This window comes from Hippocampus bargibanti, linkage group LG18 (assembly GCF_051943395.1).
Source record: "Hippocampus bargibanti isolate YZ-2025 linkage group LG18, ASM5194339v1, whole genome shotgun sequence".
In the NCBI taxonomy this organism is placed as follows: Eukaryota; Metazoa; Chordata; class Actinopteri; order Syngnathiformes; family Syngnathidae; genus Hippocampus; species Hippocampus bargibanti.
Window position 1 is genome coordinate 8,042,292 of NC_142751.1, and position 21,271 is coordinate 8,063,562.

At 39.5% G+C, this 21,271-nt stretch overlaps 1 protein-coding gene across 2 annotated transcripts in view; it reads right to left on the reverse strand.

The window, feature by feature from the left end:
- brinp1 (BMP/retinoic acid inducible neural specific 1) overlaps window positions 1-21,271 on the reverse strand; it is a 123,320-nt gene that overhangs the window by 67,561 nt on the left and 34,488 nt on the right. For both annotated transcript variants that reach the window (XM_089020783.1, XM_089020782.1), the window contains one exon: window positions 2,445-2,635. In XM_089020783.1, coding sequence (XP_088876909.1) covers window positions 2,445-2,562 — 118 coding nt within the window. In that variant the 5' untranslated portion in view covers window positions 2,563-2,635. The remainder of the gene's footprint in view (window positions 1-2,444; window positions 2,636-21,271) is intronic.

A 21,271-nucleotide genomic window follows, 5' to 3' on the forward strand; every position in this document is an offset into this window, starting at 1 on the left:
CAACCAGTAAGTGGATGGCGGACCCAGCGTCGAATTGGGTCATCACATCTACGATAGGATGGAAACTATGGAAACGATTTGATGATGCCTCCACAGTAAATTTGATAGCGCTCGCAGACCCTCACATTTATACCTCAGCTCAGTTGTGCAGTAAATCAGTCATTGTCCAAAAATCTCTGTGTGACGTCGAGCAGAGAAAAAGAACATTTACATAGAGCATTTACATAGCGCGAATTTCATAGTTTTGTTCGTCCTGACCACAAACCTGACGGGGGTATTGTTTTTTATTGGTGTGTTCCAAAATGCTGAAATTGTTTTCGGTTTTGCCCCTGAAAGAGCGGCCTTCAAAGACTACCACCGTCTTTGTATGAATGGCAAATTTAAAGCATTTACACCAGATTGAACATACGCTTTGGGTCAAATCAATTCCAAATGTGTGACCTGATTTGCTTGCATGAAAACAAAACAGGGGCTAACGTAGCTCCTTGGGAGTGTACTCATTTTATACTTGTGCGTCTTTATCGACATCTCAAAGTGCATCATTTAAAAAAAAATAAATCAGGACAGCGGTATTCCACCATTTTAGCGCAAAACAAAATGCCCAAAAAAACTTACTAAAAAGTTGGAGTAATCATTTTTGAACGTTTTGTTCGCCCTCTGCCGTGGTGTGACTAGGGCACAAACTTTCACAATAGTTTGTAGTCTATCGATTTCTATTTGACTATATTCAAAGCTGCATTTCATTGCCAATTCATACTAATGGGAATCTGTTCTCAATGGCCTTAGTTTGATAAAAGGTCCATTAAAAAAATAGAATGCAATTGAAAGGAGACACCTCACTGGGTCTGTATTCTTCGTGCGGGCAAGCGTATGGACTCCAGTCTTATTTATTTTCCAATTTTTCCAGCTTGCATCTCGAGCACAATCTTTTTTTTTAATCTGAAGCAAACGAAATAGTTTGTAGTGCAAATTTATCTGGTAAAATGTGAAGTGTGATGGCAAATATATCTCAAGTAGCTAAGGAGCAAAACTTAAATGTCACATTTTGTGCAGGGATAATGGCCATCTCTGTCGGGGGGTGGTGAGAAAAAGACAGCAAAGTGCCATTTGACGGATATAAATGATCATTAAGTAAATATGCCACATATGCGCCCAAGAATGTCAATTGATAAAACCGTTCTTTCTGTTTCCATTCGACTCAAATAGACCAGCCGCTAATGGCACTTTTTACACTTGACCAGACAAATTTAAGTTGCTTGTGAAAATATACTTCTTCCCTACCCGGGTGTATAATAATGACTCTTGAGAGCATAAAAGTGGAGGTGGCCGTGTGGAGAATTAGCCTCTTCTTCTTGATTACTAGCCTGCTGAGCGCCTTTATTGTCCTCTCTAAGATTGTTCTTTAATGGGCAATCACAAGAGTCAAATTGCAACAAGTGTTGGAATGGTTCGGACATGGATGGAAAAAGAAAGCAAAGGCAGTAAACAATGTTTTTTTTTTTGCTTCAAAACAAATTTTGTATGACCAAAATGCAGCATCACTAAGCTCACAAATTCCTCAAATGATGAATAATAAGAAATAAATATATGATAAATGATGATAATGTTGGTTGAAATTATTGTGGGTCAATAATATTTTTACTCAATGACACAAAGCATTTTTTGCATTTGTTTTAATACTTTAAAAATGCGCAATGTGTTCATTTGTATTCTATGATCTTATTTATTTATTTATTTGTTTGCTTTTTTTAAATCTGCACCCAGTAATCTGATAACAAGATATACTGTCCACCGTAGTAACCATTGTCAATGAAAGGGTAAAATATCTTTTTAATTTTTATATTGTATATATGAAACGATTTCTGTTTCGCTTCAATCAAAGTATTGCGCGTTTGAATTTATTAGCTCTTTGGGCACTCTGGAAAGAAGCGAATAATCATTCAGCATCAGAATCGTTTTTATTGGCCAAGTGTGTAGAACACACAAGGAATTTGTCCCCGGGAGTACACACTGCTCTAGTATCATTATAAAAAAAAAACAAACAAACAAACAAACAAAAACCTGACAAATAAGTATGGAAGGTAAGTGGTGTGTAAAATTGTAAAGAGTTATATTTGGGTTACTGCTTAGACTCTAAACTTTAGAGCGTTAATGGCAAAGGGGAGAAGCTGTTCAAATGTCTGCTGGATTTGGTGCGCATCGATCGGTAGCACCTGCCTTAGTTAGGGGAGAAGCTGGAAAAGGTGGTGGGCATGGTGCAGAGGGTCCAGTAGGATATTCCGTGCCCTTGTCTTTGCTCATTTAAGTTGACTTACTCCTGAACAATATGAATAATGGCAATGACCCTGGATGTTAGCAAAGTGCTAAACCAATGACTATTTTTTTTTTTTTTACCCATTACCGTCCCCCTTGAACGATAATTCAATGGCGCGAAACTGTCTTACCTCCCAGGGTGGCCGAGATGAGAATATGGGTGCCATATTTTTTGATGATGGTGTGGATGAACTGCTGCGTGGTCGGTCTGCGGCCCAGCAGGCGGACGCTGCGCTGGAACTCGGGCATGAGCGGCACGGGGTTCCGGATCAGGTCCCGCCTCTCGATCGCTGTATTCCTCACCTTCCAACGTGCAAATTCCCTGCGACAAAGTAAAAATGGACGGCATCAGAAAAATAACACGAGATGTGGCTGCCAATGTTTTGGGAAATGGCGCATGGATGATAAATTGTTGGTCAATTTGAATTGAAGACAGTAAAAAGTGGTAGTAAGAGAAAGTTGAACTGACCATGGCCTGAAGCCTATCAGAATGTTTTTTTTTTTGTCAGCAAATAGAAGATGATTGTTCCCCATTAAAAAAAAAAAGACAAGAAAATCCACAAGTAGACTATTCTGCAAACAGCAACTGCGTTGACGTTCACCGAATCAATTCCAAACAACCATCTTGGAAATCTTTGCACCCTTGGCGCTCGTGTAGTTCAAATAGTCAAATAATTCATTTGAAGTTCACTGGCTGCTCGCAAAAGGTCAAAGCAATGTATCCACTGTTTCGTTTCTTCTCAGCTAAGTTTAAAATGTTCCACTTTCGCCATCAATCTTTGCTGAACTTTCCCTTAAGCTGACAACAATCACATTTGACAGCAGTGAAAAACATACAAATGTATCTGGCATATTGAGCTTACAAAATATTTGCGTGGGAGCTTTGGCGGCGTTTACTGATGAGAGCGCCGAGACGCGTGTCAGAGGAACAAGAGATAGAGAAATCTCTGTTACGTCGTGGTAGAACCTATAAGCCAGAGGATAAAAGTGTCAGGTTTTCTACAGCTGTCTGCTGTGCTGAAGCGCTAAAGCAGACGCACTGTCATTGAGTCAATAGCTCGTGTCTGCCATATTCAGGAACTAAAACGTCTCAGCATGATTAGGCATTCAGGTAGGAAGCCGCCATTGGATGCGGCATTATCGGGAATGAGCAAAATGACGCACGGCGCCGACATTTTTCATTCATTTTTCATTCTTCACTTTTCATTCTTGTGTCTGCGAAAGACACAAGAAGGAGCAGCATATGAATGTTTAGAATGTTGTATTTTTTTGCCCCCCCCCAAAAAAAATATGAAATAAAATAAATAAACAGATACTATATTTTCCTGTGTATAAGGCGCCTTGGAGTATCAGGTGCACCCGCAATGGATGCTGTATTTTCAGTTTCCATATATAAAGTGCACCTTCAATAAGTGAAAAAAAGTTTTCCAAATATAATGTATAAATATAAAAATGTTTTCCAAATATAAGGTTTACATTATAAGGTCTACAGTAGATGCTGGGGTTACGCACTACTTCTTCTACAGGAATAAATTGAATCGGTGGCTGTTGTGGCTCAATATGACTTCACATATAAGGCGCATCTTTCGAAGAAAATCAAGGCTTGTAGGTGTGCCTAATGCACCGGAAAAAATGGGAAATAAAAAGGCGAATTTACTCATTCATTGCCAATGTGCAAAAAAGTGTCCACTACAGTGCCAGGGTTTTTGGCATTTTCATTCAAATTGCAAGACCCACAGAATATTAAGTTTTAGGACTACATAAACATCCAATGCAGAGTAAGAACCCTTCTCCTCTCTTCTTTCATCAGAAAAAAATAATAATTCCTAAGTTATATCGGTCTGGAGTTATCTGAGCTTGAAATAGGGGCGGCTGTACAAAATACAATGCAATACATACAGTACATATTGATTTATTTAGCGCTTTAACAACAGCTGAAGCTGTAACGAAGCGCTAAAATGGACAAAAGGCAAGCGATTCCCCCTCGTGGAAGGGAAAACATTGCCAGAGGTCTGACTAGCGCTTAATCAGCACCCCCCAGAAGAAAAACCAAAACCTGAACAAATTCGGTATTGAATTCTCAAATAAAGTGTGGAATGGCAGTCAATGAGTTAATCAAGACTGATATGCGACTCAATTGTTGCCCACCGTCAGGGATTGTTTTGGAGGTGATGTACAGTGGCAGATCGAAAAAGGGAAGGTGTGTTTTTTCCTTAGTAATAATGACACTCATACTCAAAACATGCAAAATCCCTCTGTTATTGCTTTAATGTAGCGCATTGCATTGTCATTACATTATTTTGCAACTCTGTTATTTCTGATCCGCTTTATCCTCATAGAGGTATGAGCCTGTTCCAGCTGTTTCGAGCACTAGGGAAGTGACACCCTGAACCGGTTGCCAGTCAATCGTAGGGCACTGAGAGACGAACAACCGTCCGTTCTCACACTCACACCCGGGGTCAATTTGGAGTGTTCAATCAGCCTGCCATGCATGTTTTTGGAATTTAGGAGGAAAACGGAGTACCAAGAGAAAATCCACGCAGGCCCTTGGAAAACATGCAAACTCCGCACTGTCGAGTAAAGTTGACGTGCTAACCACTCGAACACCGAGCTGCCAGTAACTGACTCACAAATCTTATGTTGTAAGTTTTTTTTTACTTTTTTTGTAGCCCCCTACTTCTTCCACCGAAACAGATTCAGGTAGTGATCCGCATCCCTGGTCATAGTAGCCACGTATTCAACCCATTGGACAGCACTACAATGCCCAATTCCCACGCCAAACATGAAGTTGTACTTGAAATGAATGACAACCAAAAACTACTTAGTGCCTTTTCAAATACGTATCTAAAACACAAACATCATATGCAACTCATGATTTCTTTCTACTTACAAATGCAACTCTGTGTGTGTTCTTTTTACGTGGGAACAAGACGTGACTAATTAAGTACACGGCAGCGCTCTCCATTAGCATACTGTAAAAGGACCGGAGAGATTCAAAGAAAAAGAAAAAAGGCATACTGTGACCAGCACAGTGTAAAAAGATGGAATACATAAAACAAAGTCAAAAGGAAATGAGATAAAAAAGTGTGTGTGGGGGGGGGGCGGGGGGGGATTCACAAAGCATGAACCGCGGCTGCTGATCAGGCCTTGAAATGCATTTGATTTGCAGGTGTACTTTTTTTCCATTTGTAACGTCCACCTCATAAAGGAGAGTGCGCTAATGACATGCGAGCTCAAACACGCTCACAAATGCAGGGCAGCTTTGATTTCCCCAACTTTTTTGCAAAGCATAACCTCCGGTCTTTGCACCAAGAACACTTTGCAGAAGGACAACAATCAAAAAGTAATAGCTTACTTGGGTTTTCTGACTGAAGAAGAGCAAACGGAACTGTCAGGCAACTGCGATTTATCCTCATCAAAATTCCCATGCGCGTCTTGTGACAATCACAAAACGATCGCGTTGATGTTTTTGGGGAGTTTGTGGACATGAACAGATTCCTTATAACGAGACATTAACTCATTCACTGCCAGACTTAACTCATTCACATTCAGAAAATGTGCAAAAATGTGTCCACTCCAGTGCCAGGGTTTTTGTCATTTTCACTCAAATAGCAGGACCCACAGAATAGTCTTATGACTACATAAACATTCAATGCAGCGTTAGAAACCTTAGACTCTCTTCTTTCATCAGAAAAGAAAGAGTTAATTCCTAAGTTATATGAATCTGGAGTTATCTATGCTTGAAATGAGGGCGGCTGTACAAAAGGCCTGACGCGTGCTTTATCGGCAGCCAACCCCCAATCTCCACAAGAAAAAAACACAATCCAAACAAATTTGGGAATGGCGCTCCACGTCATGCTTTTCACTTCTTAAATAAATTCGGGAATAGCAATGAATGACTTAATAAATAAGGAGGAAGATAACCGTTGTAATATTTCCACAGATGTGGGTGGAGGTCAAGATAGATATCCAAAATATGGGGATGGTTGTTGACGTCCACTAAATATTGGCTCACAAGCACACACAAGCATGATCAAGCCTTCTCCGTGTTCTGCTCACTGCTGCCATGATCAGGCCTCCACAGAGGAGCGCCGAGTTTACACTGGTTTTATAAGGACATTATTTGCTTTACTTAAACCACACGTGGCTATTACCGCAAATTAAATGTTGTTTATCAATGAGTCTCAGTTTTCCCCCCAAATATGCATATTACTACATTTCAATACGCAGAATCACAAAAGCGCACTGAGAGATAATCTGCTGGAAAGCAAAATGTGTGAAGTTGCCCATTTGCAGGTTTTGTAAATTAGACGTACTTCGTGTGACACCCTGGAGTCAATTTGGACCTAAGTGTCATATAAAAAGATTTCAGACATTTTCCGATCCAAACCGTCACTCTACCTTATTTGTGTGCAGTTTTGAGCAGAGTCACGAAAACGCCACTTCTGCAAAAGGCTCAATGTCGTACCCTGAGGTACTCCTTTCGACTCAACCATTTGCCTAGCAAAAATAGAAGAGTACATTCTCGTATCAAATGTGAGAGATGACCATGTCCACACATCACTTTGTTTCACCACTTCATTGTGCATGTAGTGTGCACTGCCGTCCGATTCTTTTCCAGTGAATCCCCCTGGCTGCCAGTTGTTATATAAAACCTTAAATGGAGGCCATATGGGCGGTGGCCCCCGTGCCCCAGATTAAGTATGCCAGCAGATGGAATGGGGAGACATGATTCAGTGCTTTACCTCAGAGCACCAAGACCACTTTAATGACCTATCGCCGCACATAAAAAGGAGACGAATGGTACGAAAGGCTGCATGGGAGGGAGGAAAAGGGAACATAGGTGATTATTACTTTGCGGGGTCCCTGAAACTAGTGGGGGTTTACATTGCATCGGTGGGCGACAGAAAATGTACAGGATGACAAGGATAAATAAATTTACTCCAATTGTACAATGCTCAAATCTCACTGGCAATGTTTTCCTTTGGGGAATTTCATCGTAATGACTTTTGCGCTCTCAGGTTCTCTCGCAAGAACAAGAATAAGATCAGAGACTGCTTACATTGTGCTTGTGTTCCGGCCTACGAAAACAGGTGGCATGCAGTATTTATGTATACCGTTGTCATGCGCAGCAGGCATTTACCTCACTGGTTATGAAATATGGATGCGGAAGTGCGCAGAGTTTCATGTCTTTGAGCTTCAGCATGTCTGTGCTCGTTATTCGGATGCGAGTCAAGATTTCCCAAGTGTTTACTTACAGTACAATTAGCCAAATATGATTGTAAAATAAATAGATTGAATGGGGGAAAATGGCGGTTGGGTCTGCAATTTGGATGGGCATTTGACCATTATTTGTATTTTTTAAACCATCTATGGGTGAAAATATTTTAGAGCATAAGAAGACAATGATCTCAAAACTAATTTTCTGAATCATCGTTTGAATTGCAACATTTTTAGGCACCTTCATGTTGTCATAGCAGCATTTGTGGATCTATCGCAAGTTCTCACAGCTGGCATCATGTTGTTGTTCTCCTTGTGGCCTGTTGAAGCTCGAAGGCAGTTAGAATGTTGAATTCGAGGCTGACGGCAATATAAAAGTATCAGGACTCTCTTGCATTAGTCAATTGCATGTTGTCGATTTACAGAGGCGCTCCGGACTCTTTTTCCGGAGCGAATGATGTCAGAAACATTTGAATATAAACAATTATATCTTAATTAATTCACTGCCATTCCCGAATTTATTTGGGACGTGGAGCACCATTCCCGAATTTGTGTTTTTTCCTCCCACAAGAGGGCAGCATTTGCCTATTGTATAGTCCCCCCCATTTTCACCTCAGATAACTTCAGACTCATGTAACATGGGAATTAGCTACCGTATTTGAGTATAATGCACAAAATGTTCTACCTAAAATAGAATTGGGTGCGAGTTGTAAACGAGGCATGGCAAAAAAATATTTAATGCTTTATCCCTTCCAGGATAGGGCAGCATTTCCATGGCTATTCTCCATAGTCGTGCTTTGTTCCACCTTCTGCTGTTGTTAAGGTGTCCTTCAATTTTGATTGAAGACTGTAACACCATCGGCTTTAATGATGACTTCTTGTCGGCTTCAAATAAAAGTCGGTAGTTCTGATAACCCTCACAAGGTTTATAGCGGCATATCACATTTTTGTTTGCTTTATTTTTTCCCCCTCATCATAAACACGTTGTTTTCCTCAAGTGAAAGCAATGTATTTATTTATTTAGTTAGTTTTTTTCGGTGCTCAATCTAATAAAGCCCAGGTTGGAGCTGTCCAAAATAAGCACTTTGATATTTTTATTGTACAGTAGGAATACTTTTATTCTCAACCTTTCCCTTTAAGGCTTTGGACTCTTTTTTTCTGATGTCTGCTTTTGGGCTTCCAGAAACATCCTGCTGAGCCACTTTCCCTTTTTAATTGGTTGGAGATTTTCTTGCACCGAAATTGTTTAAATGTTTGCCACACTCAGGCTCTGGATTGCTGTTGATGTCTTCAAGAGTGCTTTATGCTGTTTTGGGAGGAGGGACGTATTATGGTGGTTTTAAGTGAAGTGAATCGGATGGTGCAATGAGCTGTGTCGACTTGACGACAACTGCAGACCAATTTTTGCAGCATTGAATTGCTATTTTTTTACATTACATCCGGTGAAAAGGATGCTTTGATCCTCTCCTCTTTCATCTAGAACGCTTCATGTAACAAAGTGGGTGCAGAAAGTGCTTAAAATGAATGACTCTGTGTCTTTGTATTGTCATATTTGTTATTTAGTGTTTTTGTTCTTTTGACTTCAAGATGGCGCCGCGAGAATGGCTGTCTTTCCAGCAGCTCCTGTATTTTGTTTTTCTACTTCTTTCTTTTCCTCTTCCTTTAATCACTTTGCTGCTGTGAAATGTAAACGTCTCCACTACAAGATGAATAAAGGTAAATCCAATCCAATAGCTTTTAAAACTCCCACAATGGAAAACAATGCGTAAACATGACGAGACTATTAGTGAAAGGGTAAATATTTTTGCATTCAGTGTTTTGCATCACAATTTATTTTTTTAATAAAGTATGCTTTGGCTTATTTCTACAATGGATTATATTTAATTTCAACAGTACGAAGCTACCAACAGAATTAAATAAATTCCTTCCATTGCATTTCCATTCATTTTAGTGGGCCACACTGAATCAGCCACCTCCTGCGCTTTCCCTAATATAATATTTCAATCCAGTAATGAGGAAAAAAAGAAAACACACTGACACAGCGCGGAGACGTTCCTGTTCACTACGCTCTCTTAATTGTGGCTTTGCATGGAAAAATACAGAAAAACGTTACAGTGGGCAAACTAGTCCTATTATGACGGGACTTGTTTTTTCGGGAGGGAAAAGAGGCCCAGACAAAAGAAGAAAAGCCGCATATATTTGTTTTGCATTATGTACATGGAGGACAAAGTCCGGAATTCACTTAAGCAAAGCTTAATAAAATGTAAGCCCTAATGGAATCGGCGACGTGTTGTATGGGTTTGTGTGAGCCTGGTGACGCTTCCTGTCGCAAATGACAACGTCGGGGGTTTCATGCTTTGATGAGGGATGAACCTTTCATTTCAAGTCATTTGTTCCACTACCTATTTGTTCAGGATGACTTGACTAATACTTCAAAATGCCGCGAGAGGCGGACACAAGAACGACAAAGTCGGCTCGGGCTGTCGGTTAGTATGCAGAAGAAGAAGAAGGAAAAAAACTGGACTGTCACATTGACAAAATGCTTCTGTGGGGAGAAAAGAGACTTCCGACATGCCAAGTAAAGGAGCATTAAGTACAGTATGGATGTCAGATTTGCGTGAAAACGGCAGAGATAATTAACCACAATCAACAGTCTAATCACTTGTCAAACTATTTTTACATGAAAAGGTTTTCACAGGACGTCTGATGAGTGTGAATGCTGAAAGACGATAATGTCCAATTAAAATTGCTTAAGAATATTAAAGGATTCTTTTTTTTATTTTTCTTTTGCTTTATGTCCTTCTGTTCTTGTCACAACTGGCCGACCAGAATAGTCCAATTGTTTTGCTTTTCCTTTAACTTTTTTTTGTGACACACTAAATGAGGATCCCGTCAACTAACGCACCACCTCTCTCCACGTATTATTCGATGCTTTCTGTCGACTCGTTCTTGAGGCACTGAAACTCAATTTGCGACCGACGGGTGTCACTGTAGGGCCACGCCTGCAGCTGTATGGGCGTTGGTCGTTTTAATCAGTGGCAGGTGATTAGGACTCCCGGCACAACCATTCAGTGTCGGGTCATTGTTTGTTTCACCCTGACAGGTTTCGTCTTGTCATGTTTTAACTCATGGTTTTGTTTGCTACTTTGGACCTTTCTGTTCTGACGACTTTTTTGTTTGACATTTTGTTCCTGACATGTCTAATACACCATGCTTCTCCCTCCTGCCTGCTTTTTTGGGGTCCACCCCCTACCCTACCTTGCAAATCGTGACAGAAACAAGATGCTATTGATTTTTTCTTTGACACCTCAGACCTCATTCATTTTATTTATTTATGTATTTTTTTATTTATTTGCGCGCACAGTGGAACACTATGACCACCATGTTCACTGTCACTCCAGCTCTCGACATAGTTGAACAATTGCCATTGATCAATATTCCACAGGCACTGAAAGAGCTCAAGGACTTTCGGCATAATTGCACATTCAAAGGGGTACTACAGTTAATGGTACTGGGTACTTCAAAAAATAATTTCATGCATTTGTTTTGTGTACTTCCTTATTATTGCAATATTAGAGTAGCCTTTAATACCAGACAATTTTATTTTGTGTTGTTTAACAACCACGGCCAAAAAAAGATGATTCTGATGTGATTGGGTTTTTATACTGTATTCGTGTATTTTCTTCCTTTCAAAGGTAATTGGGTTAAATGTTGCACCATAGAATTTGCCCATTTGTACATTGTATATGTTTTTTTTAATCGATGGGACGTGGTTGAAGAAAAATAGCAAGGGGCTTGCAGGCTTGTTCAACAACAAAGCAGAAATACATTTTTTAAATTATTTTTAAGCCATCCGACCTTTCAAGGGAATAAACTTATTGGGATGGGAAATTATGAATTTAAAGTGAAATTATTTTGGTACAACCCTAACGTGCAAAAACTACATCAAACCACCAAACGGGTGCATTTTTTATTTGCTATGATCTTCCAGGTTTGACTCTTGCTAATTTCAGTTGTTCTTTGTTTCTCTCAACTCTTATATGAAGGGGAAATAAATGGTCTATTAGTTTAACGGTCCGCTAATCAAAGATCTTCCTCTTTCCCCTTGCAGATGAAGTCCTCAATTGTGTTAGCGGGATATTTAGGTCATTGTCCTGTTGCGTAATGAAGCTTCTCCCACTTATTTTCCATGCAACTCTCTGTAAATTGCTAAACCAAATGGTTTTGTGGACTTCAGAATATCTCTGCCGTGCTACATCAATGAGCTTGTGTCTTTTGGATCATCAGATCTTTTTTTTTTCTTCATACTTTGGCTTCAGTGTCACATTCATTGCCACAGTTTAGCTGGTGTATATAATGTACAGTCACTGTACGTTATAAACACTGTACTACAGTGTTTATTTTGTTTTATTTTTATCAAAACTATGTGCATAGGTGCAGCACACAGTTCTCCTGCCTCATGACAGGGGGCGCTGGTGATTCCAGAGATTCTTCTTGCAACTCCTCGGCTGCAGAATAATAGAATTAGTGACAGCAAAATACAGTAAACAGTTAGCAAGTTAAGTGCAACCATCCAGTAATTTTTTCGTGTTGCTTCGCCTTATTTTCATATCTAAATTGAAAGAATTTTCTAAACTGGACTTTCAATCGAAGCAGGAGATAATTAAAGGAAGACCAACACCGGACTGCATAGCTCACAAACGGTGAGGGATGGAGGTAAATCTCCTGGACAGTTTCTCAGCTTTTTGGCCAAGAAGGATCTCATTGAAACTATTCCTGAGGCGACAAAGTTGCTCCAGCTCGTGCTCACTGTTTCCTTACTACAGCATCAGTGGAGCGGTCATTCTCAGCACTGAAAAGACTGAAAACATACAGTCGGAACAGGACTGATCAAGGACGACTTTCTTCACTGGCAGTGATCTCCATTGAGACAGAGACTTTTAAAATTGAAGAAAGATAAGGAAGGCTTCTACAAAGAAGTTATCGATGCCTTTCTTCAGAAGTAGTGGCACATGGGCTTCATTTATAAGTAAAGGTAACACTGTAGCAGTTGAGGAAGGAGAACAATATAACGTTTTTTTATTCTTTTTTTTCTATGCTATAGTTTGTATATATACAGAAAGCTGACATTACATTTTAAACAAAACACGTTAACTGTTGCCAATCAAATGGTGAATAAGCTACTCTGTAGAGTTCATGTTTGTAAATCTGACTGTGATGACGTCAGTGCCTCACCAGCCATGAACCTGACCGCACGTTGTTTTGAATTTCACATTGACTATTGTACATTATTTTAAATATACAATATTATTCCATTTGTTCAATAAATGCAGATTTTTGCTCTTAGTGGACATAAGTTTTTAGTTTCTTTTTTGTTTTGCATTTGCGTTTATTTTTTGTTTCACAGACTTTAATTGCAGCCTTCACAGTTGTTGATGGCACATCTGACTCATTTTCATACAGTGGAGCTGATCCAGTCACAGAGTCAAAACATTGCAAATAAGTCAAGCGCCTCCCAGCCGAGCAGATGTTTTAGTAATCTGCATTATACATCTCTTTTGTCTCGCTAAATTACAGTGGAATGAAGCAAGCCAACATCTGGCACTCCCTTAATTTTTTTCTTCTTTTTACTATTGTGTTGTTATTATACTTTCTATTGCAAGTTTCTGTGTTAACGTTCCCTGGAGGGCAGTAATAACAGAGACTGCTTAGGAAGAGACCATCGTAATCATCGACCACTCGAACTCTAGTTTCGGCCAATGTATTATGCGGCATACACAAAGGGCGGGGGTGGGGGGTGGATATTTTTTCATGTTAATAAGGAGGCAACGTCCAGCCATAAATCACACAGACACAGACGCAATTGAAATGCCTTTGTGAAATCCCCTCTGTGAAATTCATCTGGCCAGAAGTGTTCCAAATATTATAGAATGCATCTTAATCACACGCTACAGTGCGCGCGCGGGGGGGGGGGGGGGGGGGGGGGGGGTCGGAACAATAGGTAGACACACAAAAACAGAACAAGAGAGAGGTCAGGTATTGGTTCGCTTGACCTGAGCTGTATGCTCGGGCTTGATTTATATATTTTTACTTCGGCGCTGTCACCCCCCCAATCCCTACCCCCCTTCCCAACTATGCAGTCATGGAATTTTTATTCATTTATTTTCAGCGTAAAGGTGTTACAAGCCAAGCAAGGGGAGCATCAGTAAACATTGCGGCAGGGAAACGGAATGACAGGCAATATTGCGCCTGGCCTGACATCTGTCTACATTGTGTCTCATTACCTAAAGGTCAAAGAAACAATACTGGAAGTTTGTTTTTTTTCTTAAATCATTATAATCGTGGAAGGGTATCAGACACACCGGAATAATACAACCAGCATTTGATTTGTTCACTAAATGTTGCTAATTATGACCGCTGCATCACGTTTATTGACCCCTGCCTTGCTTCCAGACCTCAGTTACGATCCAGAGCCGTCTCTGTGCCATTGCTGATATGGAACGTAATGTCATATATAAAAGCGAGGCAGAGTGGCAATGTGATTTATTGGTGACGTAAATCGAGAGAGACATAATTGATTCGTCTGCATTGTCGACAAGGTGGAAGGCGGCGCATTAATTGTGTTTGGTATGCCACATGCACACAGTTTCCTGTATTTTCTGGTCCATATATAAGGTGCACCTAAAAGCCTTGACTTTTTTTTTCCAAAGGTTCCAGCTTAGATCAGTTTTTTATCTCACGGGGGATTGCTTTTAGTTTGAGATAGCTTTGGTGATATCAGTCCTGGAACCCATATTTGACATCTTGTATTTCTTGAATGTGCTCTTAGTCAATGGCTTTTATCTAAAAAACAAAAACAAATATTGGTCAGTATAAAATGCAATTTTGTCTTCTTTGGGGGCACGATAGGCGTAGAATTTTATGTGAAGAAAATACAGTCTTTTCCAGTGTATAAGGCGCACCCAAAGCCTTGATTTTGTTCAAAAGGTGACCATGCGTCTTATACGCAGGTGTGTCTTATATGTGAAGTAATATTGAGGCAGAACAGGTCTTGCAACTACTGTCAGCAGCCACCGACTCCATTCCACCCCGTAGAATAAGTAGTGTGTAACTCCAGTCTCTACTGTAGCGCCTTACAATGTGGTATGCCGTTTTTGGCAAACTTCTAAAATTTATATATTATATTTTGAAAACCTTATGGAATTTTATGTGTAGCTCTTCCTCTTGTTTCTATTTATAATTGTATTTCATTTATTGTATTCTACTTGTGATTGTATTTTATTATAGTACTTTGAAGGGAAAAGCCGAAAGGAAAAGAAGAAGACCTATGCTTGTCTGTGACTGTAAAGTGTCCTTGAGAGCTTTGAAAGGCGCTTAAAATGAAATGTATTATTATTATTATTATTATTATTATTATTATTATTATTATTATTATTATTATTATTAAAGGTGCACCTTATACTCTGGTGCACCTTATTTATGGAAAACATTTCAAAATACACCATTCATTGGGGGTATGGATTACATGTGTTTCATTTTATATATATATATATATATATATATATTCACAAAAAACAAAAAAAACACTATTTTAAAATCGATTGCAGTCTCTTTTCATTTCCACCACACTGCATATACTGATTATTTTTCTCTTTAAACTGTTGTGTCTTTGCAGGATTTCCCATCATGGTTGACATGCATTCTGATCATATTCAAGCCTTTGTATTCTGATAATATTTAAGCTGTTGCTTACATAGCTCACTCATACCATCACCAAGTACGTGTGGTCTTTATAAATGTTCTATATGACAACTACTTCACAGCTCTCAGGTTTGTAAATGAGATCCATGTCATATCTTGCTCGCGCCACTTAGCAAGTCTCTGTTGTGTGAGCCCCCGGAGATCAGAATAAATGCCAGCAAGATATCAGGCTGCGTATCCTCTTTGGCTTGATAAAAATGTTTTTATTTTCAACATATACAGTAAAGTCTCGTTATATCGATATTCAAGGGAGTCCGAAAAAATATCGATATAACCGGGACTATCGATATATCCGACCCTGTTTGCATGTAATTTTCTCCGTGCGTGCATAGAAATAGTATCGATATAACCGGGACTATTGATATATCCGATATCGATATAACGAGACTTTACTGTACTTTCTTGAGAAAAAAAATATCAGTTTAATTATTCAGTGACATTGCTTTTCTTTTCTTAAATTTAGAGGAACCCTCGAAATGCATCTTTGGCCAGTTTGACCTGAATATGGTTTTATGATGCACAGCCGGTAGACAATTTTTTTGGGCCCGCGCTTCCAACACACACACGCATTAACTTGCTAACATCCTCTGCCTCCATGAATATAAATGGCCCCGACATCAGAACATTAAAAACACAATTTGGGTTCTCAAAGTCATTGGAGAAAGGATGCTGGATACAAATAATGCCAAATTATTTAAGCACTACTGTAGACCAAACATTTATAATAGATTTTTTATACACATTAGCATTATTCTGAGTTCAGAAATTCAAGTAGGTCTCAGAAAGTACATTGAAATTAAGATGGAAGTATGCCATAATAGGCAAATCTCATAGATTCATATATACTACTACTACTCCTACTACTACTACAACTAATAATAATAATAATAATAATAATAATAATAATAATAATAATAATTTTTGAGCCTTTATAACAAGACAAAAAAATTGTCTGACTGTTGTGATTTGTAACAAACAAAATGTTACTTTTTAACTCATTCACTGCCACTTCAGTGCCATGGTTTTTGTCAGTTTTACTCAAATTGCAGGACCCACAGAATATTGAGTTTTAGGACGATAGAAATTCAATTCAGCGTAAGAAACGTTAGAAATGTGTTGTTATTATTATTATTATTATTATTATTACTTCCCAAGTTTTGAAAAGCAAAATAACTTGTCAACATTGACATTTTTGTCAATGACCTGACAGTTTGCATCGTTTCAGTTTTTTTGCAACGTACACGAACAAGGTAAAAAAGGTAATAAAAGTTCACACTGTGAACGTCCCACAGAACATATGACTCGCTTTTACTCTCGACAAAAGAGTGAAAATGTCGGACATTGTTATGCTATCTTCTTGATGTTGTGAAGACAGAGTGCGGCATGTTGTCTCGTGCTGTAAACACAGCGTTCACTTTCATGTGAGATCAAGCTGAATGCGTTTACCAGCTGCCGCACGAGCTGACGGATGAGCGGCCAGCATTTTTCTTTGCTGAGGTGAGAAAAGGGAAATGCAAGGCAAATGAATAACATGTATAGTGGGAAATAAATGATATTTGTGTCATATAATGATGTGACATATGCTGTTGCTGTTTTTTTTTTCCTTTTTAAGGGGGAATTATTATGGAATAGGAATTATTCACACTGACCTATGACACTGAAGAATGGTGATTAAGGATTGAGCCAATTGTACGGATACTGCCTACATGGCAAAGCCTTTCTTGTTTATATCGGCCCGCCATTTGCTGTTTTCACTGTGCATGTGATAAGCATCTACAAATTTCATGCATGGAAAATGCTGCTCAAGATTATCGCTGCCTTAAAGCATTTCATGTATGGCTGCTGCATTATTATTCTGAGTCAGTTGTGCCACCGAGTTGAGGTTGCTAGGCTAGGCTAAGATAGATAGATAGATAGATAGATAGATAGATAGATAGATAGATAGATAGATAGATAGATAGATAGATAGATAGATAGATAGATAGATAGATAGATAGATAGATAGATAGATAGATAGATAGATAGATAGATAGATAGATAGATAGATAGATAGATAGATAGATAGATAGATAGCAACCTCAACTCGGTGGCACAACTGATTCAGAGTCGTTTCAGATTCTGAAGTAATCCTCAAAATTGGAAAATTAGAAAGTTTGAATAAAGTAATTGATTCACATAAGGAAAAAAAAAAGAAAAGTCATTCAGAGCCATGTCTGGATTTAACACAAAAACCTCCAACAGGGAGTTAACAAGCTCAGAATGCCATATATAGCATTTAAATATGGAAATGTAACCTGGGAATGGTAGAATTCAATGGGCGACGTTCATGGCTGCGGATTAAAGTGTCAGCGCCTGACACAAACTCCATTAACTTCATGACCAGCATGACAGCTTGTTCAAAAATATTATTACATGTTCATTTTAGATGCTCTTTCACTATATTAGACAGATCTAATGCTAGACGACGACGGCAAGACCTGCCGTCTCTTCCGCTGAGTGCTCTGTTGCTCTTGTGGAGATTGCCACAGTCTCGTGGGAAGGTGGCAGCAACCCACGCGGTGAATTAGTCACCACTTAACCCCGTCACTTCCCTTCACGCTTCTCCCTGTTTCGTAGCTAATTTCCCGCCCCTCTTGGTGGCTGACGATCAGTTGGCCTACAGCTGTGGATTTTTGCCCACGAAAGCAAAGTGGCATGGATTGCGCGGCAGATAAGGACAAAAAAAAAACATGTTTAGTTCAGTCGCCGAGGGAAGTGCAAGAAAAACACAGGACACAACGAAGGCGCCGCTGTTGTCCGAAGCGCCTCGTGATCCAAAAACAGAATTGTTTATAGTTATAATCTGCTTCACCAAGCACCCCAAAACTACTTGAGAGTCCCAATAACACCCCGCACCAGCTGGAATGGACTCTTGCTCACCCGCAACCCACTGAGGAAAAGCAGAATAGACAAATGATTCTCTTTTTCATCATTTCCTGTGTTGATTGTGACTGTCTGACTCTGGTTAGCCCTCTTTGCAGAAAACAGACAGTATCTCTTCAACTGCTAAACATACTCCCAATATGTGCTTCTCCAAAAATGACTCAACTTGTTACACAAGACAGCAAATGTGATCTTCGAAACAAAGCCTTGATGAAATGACAGCTTTTCTCCAGGTCCTCCGGTTTCCTCCCACCTTGCAAAAACATGCATGTCAGGCTGATTGAACATTCGAAATTGTCCCCGGATGTTAGTGTGAGAGCGAATGTTTTTTTTTGTCACTGTGTGCCCTGCGATTGACTGAACGTATTCAGGGTGCTCCCCGCCAAGTGGCCGAAGACGCCTGGGATAGGCATATTCATCCAAAAGCTGAAAATCACAGCCGTAAATTTGGGCCTTTGACCGTTTCTCCTGGTTAAGCAACATCTGAAATTGCATGACATGCACCCTTCCATCAAGATTGTGCTCTAAACAACACAAATTGACCAAATCATGGCATCTGCCTTTCATATCACTTTGTGCCTTTTGTACTTGTTTCTTCTTCCAGGAACATTGGTAGCTTTGTTTCCTCCCATATTTGTAAGATGAACATGCAGCGCTTATTTTGGTAAACAGCTACCAGTTATCCAAATGAGTGTTCTTGCTGCGAGCTGTTTATTTGTCATGAATGTTCATTCGGTGTACTTTCAAAACGGTATTGCTGCCATTATCATTATCCATACATGACTCAGATCGCTTCATGACAACATAACAATGGGATTTGGAACATCAAATCAAACAACTAGTAATTTAACATAGACGCAATAGTAACACATATAAATAGAGCACTGATAACTCCTGGGATTCAGCTCAAGTCTTGTTTCTTTTTGTGTCAAACGTCTACTCCTTGACATCAATCAACTCGCAACTGTCTCACACTCCTGCCATTGTCTGGGTAAGGTGTGCAGCCTCGGGCATGCAACACATCAACTGTATGCCTAATATGTGCGGCTTGTAAACCAAAAACAGGAGCGCTCAGCAGGTCTGAATTGTACAGTAGTTTACTGAGTACTGACTTCCGATGAATAGCTTTGTGATTTATCTCTCCCTACGGCAAAATCCCAGCGCCGCACGCGTCCTAATACTTGATTCTGTTGGGGGCTCAATCGCAACAGACTATTTTGCTCAGACCGGCATCACTCATTCTCTCGCTTGTACTCCATTACGGGCAACAAATGTGTTTCATATATGCTCTTTGTTTGTTCCATCTCAGGTTCTCGTATGCTCCACGCCAAAAATCCAATATAAATGCAAATCCGGTGGCCATTAATGCATTCTGAAGGCCTCTATTCTGCATTGTACTGTAATCAAAGACGCGGGGTGGATGATGTTATTTAGACATGAAAAATATTGATGAAAAACGCACCCTACTGATTGATTGCTCTTTTTCAAGCGTCTCCTGTCCAATGTGCTAAAAATGCCAGCGGTGTAATGACCTGCAGAGAAGTATAAAAGATTTCTGGTATCCAATAAAGCAACCAATCTTTCACTTTATTTAAAGGTACACTGTTTCCAACAATATCGTAAAGAAGGAGGAATATACGTCTGTGTAAGCTCTCAGTCGTACAGGAGTGGTCCATCGATGAAATATAGAGCCCAAACTACCAGTAAGACTTTAGTTGCTGACAAAGTTTCTTGGACACCTTCAAAGAAGTACAGATGACGGCTGAAGAAATCTTTTCATCGAAGGCGGAATATATTTTACTGGGAGGAAAAAAAGCTCATTTAAGATGGAAAACTGGGCCAATGCATATTTTACTGCACCACTTTCAGACACTAGCAAATCCCTCCTTATCATATTTATCATTGCTACGCTAAATTATGCAATGGAATTTGCTTGCGCACACGCAACTATCGTCTTGTTCAAAGTTATTCTATTCCATGATTTTGATTGGCATTTCCATGCTCTGTAATGAGCTTCATGCCAAACATCCGTCGTGGCCCTGCTGCTTGTCACAAGTCACGGGAAACAAATGGGAAACTGCCAATTAGCCTGAATATTTGTTTCGAACGTTGCAGCGAGTATACTTGCTTTTATCATTCAAGCTTTAGCAGTCCGATAAAACCACACTCTTTTCAAACCGTTCTCCTGGAAAATATATAAGGCATTTTCAGATGTATAAGGCGCACCATCCAATGAATGGTGTATTTTCAAACTGTGTCCATATATAAGGCGCACCAGACTATTATGAAAATAGTTTTTCAAATATAATATATAAATATGTAGAAGTTTTCCAAATATAAGGCACACCACATTATAAGGCGCTACAGTAGAGGCTGGGGTTACACACTACTCTTCGACAGGGTGAAATGGAGTCAGTGGCTGCTTACAGTCATTGCAAGACCTGTTGTGGCTCAGTATTACTTTATATATACGGTGCACCGGCATATAAGGAACAGGGTAATCTTTGAAACAAAATCAAGGTTCCTATCCGATGAAATTGAATGTTGCGCTTTTTACAACTTAACTCATTTACTGCCATTCACAAATTTATTCAGGAATTGAAAATATGACAAAGAGCGTCATTTCCAAATTAGCTCAGGTTTTGTTTTTCCTTGCTTGAGTGCTCATAAATCGCTGGCCAGACGTCTGGCAATTTTTTTTCCATACACAAGGGGTCAGCATTTTACCTCTTCCCCATGTTTGCGCTTTGTTCCAGTTTAAACTGTTGTTAAAGCGCTATATAAATCAATATGTATGAATTGCTTTGTATTTTGGACAGCCGCCCTCATTTCAATCATATATCCCATATATGTCCAGACTGATACAATTTTGGAATTAACTATTTTCTTTCTGATGAAGAAAGAAAGTCTAAAATTTCTTACGATGTTTTGGATGTTTAGGCAGTCAAAACTCAATATTCTGTGGATCCAAGAATTCGAGTGACAATGACCAAAAAACTCTGGTACTGGAGTGGAAACATTTTTGCACGTCTGGTTGTGAATGAGTTAAAAAAGT